Raw genomic sequence first — 14,391 nt, forward strand, 5'->3', positions numbered from 1 at the left:
TGCCTGGTTAAACATTATCCAGTGGTCATCATCAAAGCTCTGCTTTGAGACTTCATCCCTGCTTACCTCAAATGAACAAGGTCAACCTTCTCCCCACAATGGATTGTGCTCTGGCTCCTTCCTGGAAGGGACATCTAGAACTGGGGCTTTCATAGCTGTTTTCTCCCGGGCCAGAAGGCATGAACTGGCCACTGGCAAGCCAGAAACGGCCCAGCAAGCCAGTGTTCGTGATCACATCGTTTGTTGTAAAAGTTCGGTACTTTCATATAAAAAACAGATTTCAGACAAAATTGACTTTTTTAACTCAGTCTCCAGCAACAATACCAGGACCATCTGATAAAGAGTGGGAGGCAAAAAAAAAAAAAAAAAAGAGCTGGAGAAGGTGGAGTCCTGAAGGAGACAGAAGACCGGAGGGCCAAGGAAACTAGAAGGACAGAAGCAGCATCTCACTGAGAAGCCAGGCTGCGGTATGGACATCGCAGGTGCTATGGGCAACAATCAGGAAAACCCCTTTGTATTTGTCAAGGAGGGACATAAGAATTTTACTAGCTATGTGTGTAGGAGACAGACTGCAAGGTGTTAAAAAAAGGAAAAAACAAGACTAAAATGAGTGGGCACCGAACTGAACATTAAGAGATTAGTCTTCAAAATGAACATCCACTTAGAGTGAGTGGTTGTAAAAAATGGAATTCTGTATGATAAAGGGAAGGTCACATTTGGCCACAGCAAGGGAGTTGCTAATGCAAGGAAAGAAATGAATACACCGAAGGACAAGGACATAATTGTGGCAATTCCAGAGCAAACCAGAGGAGGGAAGTACAAAGTTCAGATAGAGGGTCTGGTGGAGAACAGATGGGATGGTCTTGAATGTCAGGTTCACAGCCATGTTACACACCCAAAGGACATGGACAGCAGAGGGCACACGCTTGAGAAGGCTGCACTGAGTGATTTTGAAGGATCTGCAGAAAATAGTGCTGTAAGAAAATACTTGCCTTACTTGTCAAAAAAAGGTCACCTAATGTTTTCTGAGCAACTATTATGAACTAGTGGAAAATAACCCAACACTTCAGTACATAAGGATATGACAGAAGCACCAAGTTTAAAGGAAAATCTTTACAGAAACTCAAAGTATATCTCTGTAATGAGAATATGTACTAAGTCGAGCAAATGCTTGATCAAATTTGGAGAGCTACGGATCAGTAATAACACCATGCATGGCAGGCTCATACATTTATGTAAGATTATCTCCTATAAGAATTTTAATGAAGTTTTATGTAAAATCAAATAAGAACAATTGTTTATCTAATGAATTATGTTGGGAACTTTTAATTACAAATGCAAGACATCAAGAATATATTCATTTTTTGGTTTATTAAAACAAAACTACACTTCTGTGCTTCTTACAATACATTAACAGGCATAAAAATCAAACAACATTTCCAAATAAGTTTCGCTCACAAAATCACACAGTATTATTTCACAGTACTTTATAGTAATTCTTTTTATAACAATTTAACATTTCTTTGTACAACAGGAAAATAACACCTTCCATCAAGGCATTTCAGAGCTCTAGATGTTTAGAAATAAAGTCAAAATTCTTTCAAATGCAATCATTAGTTTGTATTAAACTAGAACACCAGATGCCAAGTCTCAAGTTCCTAAAAAGAGCGTTTTAAAAAACAGATTACATCCAAATTAAGTCTTATAAACTTCAATGATAGGTCTTAATCATATCTAAACACTAGAACTATCTGTGGATAAAAACCTGCATTCAGTTGTGCAGTATTTTCTTTTAGATCTGAATTAAAATCTTAATTATTTACCCCAGTTAATCCTTGTGTTAACTTTATTACTTTCAGGGAAAAACCCAGGATCATGGACGGCTGATCTCTCCATCAACAGAAAGAGACCTGGCCGCCTCTGTTACAGTTTTCTGTGCTTATCGTCTCCAGGGGGAGAACATACATCCACTAACTCTAACAGGTGATTGTACAAAATGCATGCAAATTCTGCCTCCCTAGCATCCTGCATTGGTTTGTCCCCTAGAGAACTACCTAACGTAGTGTTTCCCAAATTGTCTTCCATGGCCTACAAGTGAGAGGTTCATAGGGATACCAAGGGGGAAAGAAGTCCTGGCATCACAACAGTTTGGAAATGCTGCATTAAACAGGCCTGGGACCGGCACAGCCTGAGCCCACGCCCTGCTAGAGCGCACTGTGAGTTTCTAAAACAAGGGGATCCACGTACACGTTTATTTTACCAGCAACACATCCACGAAACACCCACGAACATCTCACAGAGCACTCAGATTACATGGAGAACCATGGGAAATGCTTTTCCCCTTCAGGTGCCTGGAAGTTCCATAATCTGAGTTTACATTCATGGAAATCCCTGATGTATTTTCTCTACTTATCCTCGTGACTTCGAGAGACGGAACAGATCTGAGAAGGCAGACTAAGGAGTTACCAGTTCTGCGTTACTAGTTCTACACATCTCACACAAGTTCCTTCCCTTTGCTTTTCTTGAAATTTAAGGGAACAAAAAATCCTTCCTCTTTTCTGAAATCACTTAGGACATCCTCAGTTGGAAAGCGTGCAGATTCATATTGCTTATTATTGGATTTTTTTTTTTTTTTTGAGTCACAGTCTTCCCCTGAAGGGCATGCATTTCAGTTTTAGAAATGCAGTAGAGTAAACTGTAATAAATTATTTACAAGCACCTAGTTTGTATAATCTTACATGGAAGCCATTCGCTTTTGGAAAACAGTGAGAATAAATCTTTAAGCGAAACAGTGCTATCTGGAAGCCTTACTGTGATGATGTATGTTTTTTTTTCAGTAATGAGGCACTGAAGAATGAGTTGTGCTAAAATTAACTCAGGGTCAGCTTGTTGGGATGAGCATAACTTTGGTTGAGATTTATTCTTCCTTAAAAAAGGTTTTCAAAGCACCAGTTAATTACAAAAAGCATGCATATTTATTCTCACAGTGAGTTAAGTTGCGGGAGAGCTAGCAAATCATATATTGCATTCTCCAAAGCATCTGATTACATTTCTAGAAACAAACCAACTGAAAAGAAAAATGAAGCCAGAGAAGCCATTGTTCCCTGCTCAGGCTAGCACAGCAGCCCTTAGCAGAAGTCACAGGCTGGGCAGCAGAGTCCACTGGAAACCAGTCCCAACCTTGACTTCCCAGGTAACTCAGAGAGAGCTTGAGCAATCCTTGATCTATAATTTAGAGGGAGAATGAGAGAGACTAGTGCAGTGACTGCCGCCCAGAAAAGGAACACCGCGGGGATAAGTAAGTCTCCCTGGGTGTCCCCCACATGCACGGCTCCAGCCAACAGAAGAAGTGTTCCTCCGTCCCCGTTAGTGCAACAGAGCACGACCAGGTGGGGACCCTGCTCCACACCAGAGCCGCAACAACACTGACAACGGCTGAGGGTACATGAATTCCTACAAAGGACAAATAGGTTTTAAACACAGAATCTGAGAAGACTGGGAAAAGCTCACGACAGCACAGCATTATTGCTATGAGTTTCAGACGAGATCTTTCATACGACGTGAAGTACCGGTCAGTCCCCTTCCTTCTCCCGACACACACGGGATATTCATGAGACGCCATTAGTGTTTCGAGTCCAAGCTTATGAAAGTACAAACTTAATTCTCAGTACTTCCAATTCAAAGACTATATGCAATATTCACCAGGAAAAATTCCTAATTCCATAATACCATTGGAGAGAAGAAACAGTAAGCTGTCAGAAAATGTATTAATATCACATGATCTTTATGAAATCACCATAGTTACCACAATGAACAGTAATGCTCCCTGCTCCTAAGAAGGCACCTACCCATTATGAACGGACAATTTTTCATCATAATTTGCCACCATATGGCATTAGGGTTTAGGCATATAACCATACCATTTCAAAAAAAAAACAAAACAAACAAACATGGTTTTTCCTCACAGCTAAAAATTTTAACTGCCTCCAACCACGGAGCAGTCAATCTGGCTGCCACACACGTGGCACGGGTTGCGCACCACACAACTTGAGCGGGCACCAGTCACGCGGACTGGGTGCAGTGCACAGCCTATACACAGTACAGCAGCCTCTAGCCACAGTACTTTCCGCTCACACAGTCTATCAGGCTAGTCAAGTCAGGACAGTTGCTGTTTGGTTGGAGAATCTCCAAGAAACAGCTGTACCCAGGAGAGGCAGGTGCCACCTGAGGGGTGGGAAGGGGTACGGACATAAAACGGGTATTGTTCCTAAATACTTGCTGGTCATTTAAAACTCAATGGCACTTTTTTATATGAGCAAAAGTTCAAAGTCAGTGTTCTGGCCAAGTTTACCTTGAACTCTGCCAGCCAAATCTACCTCCTGATGTGAACTGTTTGATCACATTAGCTCTATTTCTGACCTAAACTAATACTGTGTTTTCGTGTAGCTTGTCAAACACTTTCTAAATCTGACTGCGAAGGACAGCACAGTGATACCTGGGTGTGATCTAGATCAGCCCATTCATTTGTAAAGCACTTTGGATGAAAGGTGTCCCCTTTAAAATTAGCTACTATTGGTGAAGATAAAACTGAAAAAAAAAAAAAAGAAAACCAGTGAATGGATGACTCAATTATGTTTAAAGGAAGCATTAACCATTTATCAGAAAATATACCGACACATTATCTGACAGTATTAAGTATACTATGTAAGACTCGGTTCTAGAATGAATCTACACTTTTGTGCCCATCACAGTAATTTAGTCCTTAATGGTGATACTTAAAAGGGAAATCTTTAATAAATTCCAAAATAATTTTTTGAGATTTCATTGTGTCACCTACTGATGATGAGTTACAAGTGGAGGCTGGGGGGCCCCCGAGCATCCCACGGAGGCTGCTGTGTCATCTCGGAGTAGGGTTGGTAAGCACAGCCCCACGGAGGGGAAGGCACTTGTCTTCCAGCACGTCACAGCAGGACAGGGCACGCCTGCCCACACGTCGGCACCTTCAGCTCTCGAGCCAGAGGCTGGAGCCTGCGAGGGACTCGTCTGATCCCCTCCACTTGCCAGAGGTGCCAGGAGTAACCTACAGCACCACGAAACTCAGAATGTACTCTAGGAGTTTCTGCCGGTTGCACTGAGGTAGAAACGTGCTGCTGAGTTCTAAAATGGACACTCTCCTTTGTTTGGTCTCTTTGAAAACCTAGAGAGGAAGTTGAAATTAAAGACAAATCAAAACAAGAAGATATTTCTGTCACCAACCCTGACCTTTGTTCTAGACCCAGAAAGGAGTCAAGGCACATAACGCTGTATCCTGGTTTTAAGTAAATGGACGTGTGGGGGTTCATGAGTAGGGTTATGGATGCAGGTGTGATGGGTTTCTTTTGGGTAGAGTCTAGTCAGCATACTATACTTTAAAATCTGTGTTAGAATAAAGTCACAAAGAGTTCCTTACAAAGGCCATTCGTACCTCCACGGAACTCCTGTCACGTATGACACATGGAGTATGGTACACCAAAGGAAACGTCCAGCAATACCGGTAGAAACACAGTAACTGAAAATCATATGACGTAACTACATCCCTGCCGAAAGCTGTAGTAGCGTGTTGAAATGCACTGCCACTTGTTATGTGTAAACAGCTTGGGGATGAAGGTGAAAACCAGGAAAATTCTGGAATATTCAAATAAATCTACACTGGTGTGTCCCACTTTCTACAAGCCTGTCCCCCTCCCAATCCCCAGAAATGTGGTCATGATCAGTCCAGCAGAAACTGCTTTTCCAGGGCCCACCCCAAATGCAGGTGACTCAAACAGACCAGGTCTGAGCAGAAAGAGAAGTTAACATGTGCCTTCTTACCATAAGCAGTGGGAACTCACCCCGATATCCTTAAACATTTTCACAGCATTCTTCACAAGGCAGTAAGTGGCACTCTCAGCTGCAGAGAAAGGATAAGACCTTGTGAAAAGCTGAGGCCCGGCAAACACGAAACCCCCGACATCCACAGTAAGAAAGTGTGGGAGGCCCCGGAGAGGGTCTGAGCCAGTCAGCAGACTGGGGTCAAGCGCCACCCCTACCACTGGCAACCTGGGAGGTCTCAAAGGACCTGCTGATTCTTTAAACTTATTCTGTCATCTTTTAAGACAAAAAGAGCAAGAAGAAAAGAGAGAGAGAAGGAGGGAGGAAATGAGAGAAAGGAAGAGGAGAAACCTCTACAACACCCGTCTTGAACGGTTTTTGAGAGAAGCGAACAAGACCATGGGTAGAAATTCTGTTCGGCTGCACAGTGAAGCATAGAGGAGACCTTAATCAGCGGAGCTGGAGAGAGCACAAACCTAGAGATCAGGAAAAAAGAGCCCTGCAGCCGGGTGTGCCCATTCACTAGCTGTGGGAGCTACGACAGCTATCTAGAGAGAAATCCAGAACTACAGGGGTCTATATGGATATGGAGAGATGTCTAGAGAGAAATTATCTCAAGATCCCTTCTGGCTCGAAAATGTCTTGATTCCAAGCAGTTTCAGTCCTAAGCCATCAGTGCACAGAAACACTGCTCCCACCCCGGTCGCACCTCTCATCACGCAGACACGACCAAGCACGAGACACGACCGAGCACGAGCTGGACGCGGAGCCCCAGAAACACGCCGCTGCCCGAGTATGGACTAGCACCGCCCCCCAGCAGCCCCCCATGGGGCCCAGCAGGCGCTCACAGGCCTGCTACTCCTACACGCGGCCCAGCACAAAGAGAGCACAGGGTCGCGCCGGTGTGTTCAAGCACGTTCACAGCTGCACCAGCCACTGCGGCTCTCGAGTGCAGGCACCCCCCCACCCCCCAGCCGTCAACGAGGGTCACACGTCAGATGCGGTAAACAGTGATATGCGGGAACGCTCTAAAGCAACAGGAGTACACACACAAGCACACACACGAACACGCAGGACTCCACTTATCATGTTAAGTGAAAAAAGGCACACTCAAGAGTACAGAACTGCATCCTTCCACTTCTAGATCATCCTGAAACAGACAAAACGGGAGCCTGCGAAGTTAGCGGTCGGGCTAATTTTGCACTTTTTCCCGGTGGCCTACAACGAGCAGATTCCTGTCATCCAGAAAGGCTCAGCTCTTACAAGGGGCGGGAGCAGGGACAGGCCTACCATACACGGCGACGCGCCTTTCCGTCCTGGCCACCAGGTACTTGTGCAGCCTCTGCAGGTACTCGGGCTCGGGGACCGGACCGCTGAAGTTGTGGATGAAGATGGCGGCGGAGCTGTAGGCCTCCAGCAAGGGCCCGAGGAGCCTCTGCAAGAAGGTGATGAACTGCTGGTGCTCCTTGGACTGGCTCACCTGGGGGTGCAAGGCCGGGGCAGGAGGTCACAGAGAACACAGAGAAGGAGAGAACAAGCCCGCGGACGCAGCACCTTCCGCACGGAGCAGACGGCCTCGCGCGGGAGCAGCCCACCGCTCCGCCGGAAAGGCCCCTGGCTGTGAAGCGGGTTTTTTATGGGAGTCACTGTTTGACAATGCTTGAGGTTTGCAGTCACTGAACGGCTGCCCAGAAGACACCAGCACACTTGAATGACACATTGTCATCACTGAACACGGCGGGTCCCCAGGCCGGACCCTCCCAGGTTTCACTCAAGTGTGAAAGAAGACACGTGGCAAGACCACCAAGGTCACCTCAGTCTTCCCCAGCACTCACTTGCCGTCACCCCACCTGGCCTTTGGCCCACTTCCTGGCACGGTGCGGCGTGACGGTAGTGTGACGGGGTGCTGGGTGGCAGAGGGTGCTCTCACTGTCCCCACCCAAAACAGGCATGCTCGGATCAGCCCCTCTGTGGGACAGCAGCAAGGCAACTTCCCCAACTCACAGCTGGTCACACCTAAAGAGGCCAGGTGGACTCTCTAGAAGTGATACCTCCTGAGTGTGTGTGTGTGTGTGTGTGTGTGTGTAAATCAGGGGTGTGACAGAGTAATCCACTTAAGGTATTCAGAAAAAATGAGTCATTATTAACTTGTAAAATAACAAACCAAGGGCAATCCATCTTTTAAAAAATCTAAAGTCTCTCCTATGATGGGATTTGTTTTAACTGAAGGCAAACGGTTCAACGTATGCTATCTGGGGAGGGCTGGCAAGACCGAGCAGAACTCGGAAAGAGCCATGGGCCGTAGCCGCTGAGGGAGGGAGGGATCTCTCTCCCTCCCCTTCTCCTCTTCCCCCCCTCCCTCACCAGCTGCTGCCTGGACTCAGTGAGGACTGAACACCGTCCTGCCTCTTCGGGAGGGAGCGTAGCTGTGGGCAAACAGGTTTGCACCCTGGGACGGCGATGAGAGGGTTGGGAAGGGTCTCTCATGAGGTTCACCTTCCCGAATTCGCATTTCTGTGTCCTTTTCCATTTCCTGCACCCAAACTGAGCAACGGGGGTACTCACTCAGCTCAAACATTTGAGTGTCTTTATTATTAACCCAGCCGGTTCGTGGAGGCCAGAAATATGAATAAGTCGGCAGAGGCTCAGTTTCTAAGAACCTCGTCAACCAGGGACAACAAAAACCTCAACTCCTCCCTGCAACGCCCACCAGAATCCTTCACTGAAGTACCTTCAGGTAGCAATCTCGCTGCTCCTCACCAAAATCACTGTCTTCGTCTTCTTCATCACTTCTCCAAGACAAAGGCTCAGGAAGCTTCTTATCCCACTGCTGCTCAGCAAGACCAGGACTAATGTCTTCCTGGTCATCTTGCTATGCCAAAGAGATGGCGAACAGGAAATAAACATGCGCAGGCACACGAACGTTCGCGAGGCTGATGTCAGGCCAGCAGCCCCTCACCCTGCCTCCCTGCTCTCTGTTAGCCATTCATGGTGTCAACCCACCTCTGCCTCCAAACTCAGAGTCACTCGAGAGACAGTGGGGAAGGAAAGAAGGAAAGGAAGAGGTAGCGAGGGGAGCTACCAGACAGGGCAAATAAAGATACCCTCTAAACCGGTATCTACTTTCCCAGGCCATACTTACTACACTAAATCGATAAAAATTAAAATCTCAAAAGAGAAAACTGTGTGTATGCAAGCCACAAGCACACGGATATGTAAAACATCTCTTGGAATGAAACTTTCTGGTGTCACAGAGTCAAGATACATTCTAGAAAACACCGGTTACATAAAAGTAACCAAAATACTGAAAATAATCCCCAAAGGTGTTTACTCTCCCTATTCTTACTTCTCTTTTCTCTTCATGTGGACTTGACTACATACCAAATGTAATTATTGGCTAAAATAATCGGTTGTAACACTGGTTAAAATAATTGGTAGAAAAGGTAAGGAAGAGCAAACCAAATAAAGGCAAATGAAAGAAAGCCAGTCCTCTTACCTCTGCCACTATGAGAATGCCATACTGGATAAACCTTCCTACTGTTTCATGGCAAATTTGGTGAACTGTCTGGCAGGGCTGGAAAGAAAAGGCATTTAAATATAAATGTCACTGACCTTTATTTATTTATTCATTTTAAGATTTTATTTATTTGAGAGAGAAAGAAAGCACAAGTGGGGCCGGGGGGGGGGGGGGGGGGGCAGAGAGAGATGGAGAAGCAGGGAGCCCAACACAGGGCTCAATCCCAGGACCCTGAGCCAAAGGCAGGTGCTTAATGGACTAAGCCACCCAAGCGCCCCATCACAGACCTTTTTGTAGACAGAAAACGCTGTACAAGGTAACTGCCAAATGCTTCCAAATCAGCTATCTCATTTGACTGGTTAAGCCCTAAGATTCCCAAGGCCCACTCTCTTGATGAATGCATGGTCAAGGTCAATGCCCAAGAAGAGCCCTCATTCTGTGTCTGGCAGAGCGCCCAGTATGGCTCCACCTGCACGGGCGCCCCGAGCTCAGTCTCCCTCCCCGGGGGCAAGCCCTCAGAAGGACGGCTCACTAGGCCCTGCTGCCGCTGACTTCTCTTCCTCCCTGAGACAATTTTTCTGCAAATGCTGCCTTACCATAAACACTGTGTGTAACGGAGGTGAAGGAGGAAACAAATATTCAAAGAACTCAAAAATGACCCAGGGAAAGGACAAAGTCAATCTTGGGTGCTCTATCCACCCACCTCATCCCGCCCTGCCTCCCAAGGTTCATGCAAAACAGATTCCCCAGCAGGGTGACAATATACCACATGCAAAGAACTCTGTGGAGGGCCGTCCTCACAATACAAGCATGCACAAATGTCCCTGGACACATTCAAATAAGTGGGAGAGAGTATTAGAGTTTAAATAGAATACAAATACTATTTGTTGATGATTTTGAGGGAGAAGACTCTGTTGCTTAATATGTATGCCTTATTACGAATGTCTAAAAGTGCTTGAATACAAATAAATGCTCATCGGTTCTGCTGGGCCGTAGTCTTCCCATTCGTAAAGTGACAAGGGGTTGAACAGATGATTTTTAAGTCTGTTTTCTGGCTCCTATCTTCTGGGCACGTTAACTATTTACAGGCCTCTGACCCGGTGCCTTCCGTTCAATAAGAGCACAGTAACTTTGGATCTGACTCATGGAGAATGTTGAGCAATCCGTCCTGTCACGCCTCACAACCACATGAAGGGTTCACTGGAGCAGTGACCCCAGCAGCAACCAAAGACAGCAAACCAGATATTGGCCCGAGAGTCACTGAAACTCAGGAGTAGAAGGTACAGCCTCAGTAACAGACCAAACACTGAGAGAAAAACACAGGTGGCTTATGTTTTCATGAAAATTTCGTAAACATTTTTCAGAAAAAGACAACAGGTTACATTCCTTCGTAAGTGAAGGAGGCTTCACTTACGAGCGATATGGTGCCTTCGTTCGAGAGGAGGTAGCACAGGCTGGCGGCCTTCTGCACCAGCTGCTCCTGGCTGATCAAGCTGGGGGACGGCCCCGCAGGCCCCCCTGAGCCTCTCTTGTTCAGAACAGCGTAAAGGCTGCAGGCTAAGGAGAGAAAAGCATCAGTGAAGCCCGCAGCCTTTCCTCCAAGAGAACTTCAGCTGGCTCAGAAAACGTGGATTACCTTAATAGATCGTGAATACGTCAAAGAGAATTATCTGTATTCACTGGAGAAAAATGTCAGTACATCCCTTCAGGATTCAATCCTCACGATTCCATGTGATCCCAGCTCCCTCTAACCCTTTCCTCAGGGGCTTCGGTCCCGCCCGCTCTCCCTCTCCCCTGTTCCCTCTTCACCCCTATACTCACTTCACTGCCACGTGCGCTTTCTCTTCTCACCCAGACTCCCAGCCCCTGACAGCCAAACACCCTCCCTCCCCTCCTCCGACTAAGTGTAATACTAGGCCAACGGTAATTCAGTAACCACTCGTTGATGAATAAGTGTAAAAAATAAGCTATAATGATACAGCAGATTACACTTGCATTTGAAAACAAAAACTACAGCAACACATCCCTTCCAATGAGGGGCTATCATCGCAGTCAACAGACACTCCCATGTGCTTTAAGCCCTTCTCCCTCCCGTGAAGCTGCTGCAGGGCAGGCCGTACCTATGATGGCCTCCATGATGAAGACATGGAGCACGCCATTGCTGTAGAAGTTGAGTTCAAAGACCGACGGGACAGTTGTGCTGGGGGTAATAAAAAATTCATCGTTCCTGCTGGTGTGGGTGATGGTGACACAATTTCCCAGCAGCTGTATGGCGTGCATGACGACATCTTCCGAGTTCCCTGAGAAGCCCAGGTCAAAATCACGAGCCAGGACTTCCTCCTTTATCACGAAGAAGTCCTCCACCAATGTGGAGAGATCAATGCCCTGGAGAAACAGAAATGGTCTCATGACAGGGGAAAACCTGTCTCCCAAAAGGCCAAGAGGCCATTCCGAGGATTTTATTTCCTGCCGTGGCTTTCCAGCAGCCCGCTATCGGCACAGAGAGTAAAAGGGCCAGAGTATTAGGGAACAGGATGTCAGAAAACTGGTGAAAAAGCTGGTCCTCAGAAAGTCAAGATCTTTATGTCCAAAGAATGCTTTGGTCACAACACGTGACAGGAGCATCTAAGATTACACAGGGCAGAAGAAGCCATCTAAAAGTTAGAAGTGCTTATGTTTTAGCAATAATTCCCCTCATTTTATATATTCTTTAATGATTTTATTTGAGAGAGAGAGAGAGAGCACACAAGCAGGGAAAGGGAGAAGTAGGCTCCCTGCTGAGCAAGGAGCCTGATATGGGGCTTGATCCCAGATCCTGAGATCATGACCTGAGCCTAAAGCAGATACTTAACTGACTGAGCCACCCAGGTGTCCCAATTTCCCTCATTTTAAATATTTATCTGACAACTCACATCGTGCCTACACATATATGTAATATATGTGTGCATGTGTAACATGTATGTATATGTATACATGTGTGTGTACATACACACGTAGACACTACGTTTGCTATTGAGAACATGACTGTGGATGGCACAGATATAGTCTTTTCCATCCCAGTACTTGGTCAAGTTCATGAAGGGAATATGGCCCGAAATACAAGTCCAAGATCTGTCATCAACTGTCAGAACACTTACTGCACATCAACGCAATAGGCCTCATTTATGTGAATTGTATGACTCCGAGAATGTCCTACTGTCGTCTATGTGACGCAGTCTTGGAGTTTTTTTCACATAGATTCCTCCTTCAGATCCGTAAGCCCCCATGGGCAAGGTGCTTGGCTTCCTTTACTGATTATCTCTAAAGCAGAAGCCAGGACTGGACCATGTCCATTTGCGACCAAGTAGCTGACCGGCTCACACGGTGTTCGCACACTTCCCCCATGACCGCAGGGACATGGCAGACGTACCTGCCGGTGTCTGTAGAGGAGCAGACAGGCCACGATGTGTGTGGACATAATGGCACAGGACTTGCTAGCAGCTGGAAGGCAAGCACAGAACTTTAGGTTCCCTTTTTTTAATACAGTGGAAACAGTCTCCAAAAGAACCTAAATCTTAAATGGGAGTATTTACAACTATAAATACCTCTATTTCTACCACAGTTCCTGTAACTAGAATTTACGGAAGGGAAACAACAACAGTATCCCACATTCTGGCCAATAGATCCTCATTAGAGACCATCAACATCATGTACCAGTATCCAGCCTAAGACGCTCCACTTTCCAAAGAGGCCAGTGGAATTTAGTCACTCAATGGCCAACAGACCCTTTCCTGGAAATACCAAGACCCAACACAGAAGCCTGTTCTGGCAGTTCTACGGGGTCTCCCACTTCTCCCAGTTCCGTGCTTCTGGGCTCGCTCTTGGCTCCAGGCTCTGGCTACACCCCAACTGCTCTCTCCTGTGGGTAGAGTCCCCATCACCCGAGGACAGAGGCACAGTGGGAGAAGGGCTAGCCGATCTCAAGGCAGAAAATGTGGGCTCAAATCTGATTTCTACATGGCCTAATTTCATAACTTGGGGGAAATGACTTCAATCCCCATGCTGCAGCTTCCTCATTGGTAAGATGAAAATGCTGTGTCGTTCACTGGGCTGAGGAGGAAATGACCAGGTTGGAGGTATGGAGGGGAGAGGACAGAAACACATTTGAGAAGAACTGTAGTCCATAACCCAATACTCGGAATTTGTAGAAAACTATAATCATATAAGTCAAATACGAGAACATCTAAGGAATAATCTGAAATAAACACACCATGCGTGAATTTTCTGAGATGACAATGAATTCATGAATATTTCACTCACATTGAGTATTGTCTCCAGTGTTTAAAAAAATGAAAAACAGTACCAAGTACCATATTCATAGCCATTAAAAAGAATACTTATAAAGAGTTTTTTAAAAACATGAATGAATGTTTGTGTTATAAATGGAAAACAGTGCAACACCAAAACCGTAAAAAAAATATTTCTAGAGACCAGACAGCCACATTCCTGTTACCTGGGTAGAGAGAAACAAACAGAGGTGCTTTTAAGGAAGAACACTCCGACCTCCCGTGAAGCGGGAGCAGGAGCAGCTGGAGAGGCAGGCGCCAGAGGAGGTGAGATGTCCCCACGATGGGGTCGCCAGCAAGTGCAGAGAGTTTGGCCAGCCTGGGAGTGAGGCACAGGGGATGGCAAGGACAGCCCACCTGGGCTGTGACCAAGGTGCCAGCCACTGCCACGCAATTTTGAAGCAGATTCTACAACATGACACGTATTGGCATTTGGGGCTCAGAGAAAGCTAATTCTGCAAGCAACTCGCTCTGCTCTGGCTCACTTCCGCTTGAATTCCTCGTGCCCAGCTACGCCACCCACACGAGCGTGAGCTCAGGCGGAACTGCCAGCTCTTCCCTGGGTAGTTCCCACGACTGAAACGAAGCTTTACACATACATAACAGCCCCTCGGTATGTGCTGGATAAAAATAATCGTGGGGTCAGCAGGAAAAAGGACACACAACTATAAACCTAGATGCCACACCACTCATTAGTTC

General features: G+C 46.3%; 1 protein-coding gene across 5 annotated transcripts in view; it reads right to left on the reverse strand.

Moving 5' to 3' along the window:
* Positions 1 to 1,352: 1,352 nt before the first annotated feature.
* GPAM (glycerol-3-phosphate acyltransferase, mitochondrial) overlaps positions 1,353 to 14,391 on the reverse strand; it is a 58,375-nt gene continuing 45,336 nt past the window's right edge. For all 5 annotated transcript variants that reach the window (XM_046026446.1, XM_046026443.1, XM_046026447.1 and 2 more), the window contains 8 exons: positions 12,777 to 12,847; positions 11,488 to 11,752; positions 10,782 to 10,924; positions 9,347 to 9,424; positions 8,582 to 8,722; positions 7,141 to 7,330; positions 5,871 to 5,929; positions 1,353 to 5,197 (listed from right to left, as the gene is read on the reverse strand). In XM_046026446.1, coding sequence (XP_045882402.1) covers positions 5,081 to 5,197; positions 5,871 to 5,929; positions 7,141 to 7,330; positions 8,582 to 8,722; positions 9,347 to 9,424; positions 10,782 to 10,924; positions 11,488 to 11,752; positions 12,777 to 12,847 — 1,064 coding nt within the window. In that variant the 3' untranslated portion in view covers positions 1,353 to 5,080. The remainder of the gene's footprint in view (positions 5,198 to 5,870; positions 5,930 to 7,140; positions 7,331 to 8,581; positions 8,723 to 9,346; positions 9,425 to 10,781; positions 10,925 to 11,487; positions 11,753 to 12,776; positions 12,848 to 14,391) is intronic.

This window comes from Meles meles, chromosome 13 (assembly GCF_922984935.1).
Source record: "Meles meles chromosome 13, mMelMel3.1 paternal haplotype, whole genome shotgun sequence".
Taxonomy (NCBI): Eukaryota; Metazoa; Chordata; class Mammalia; order Carnivora; family Mustelidae; genus Meles; species Meles meles.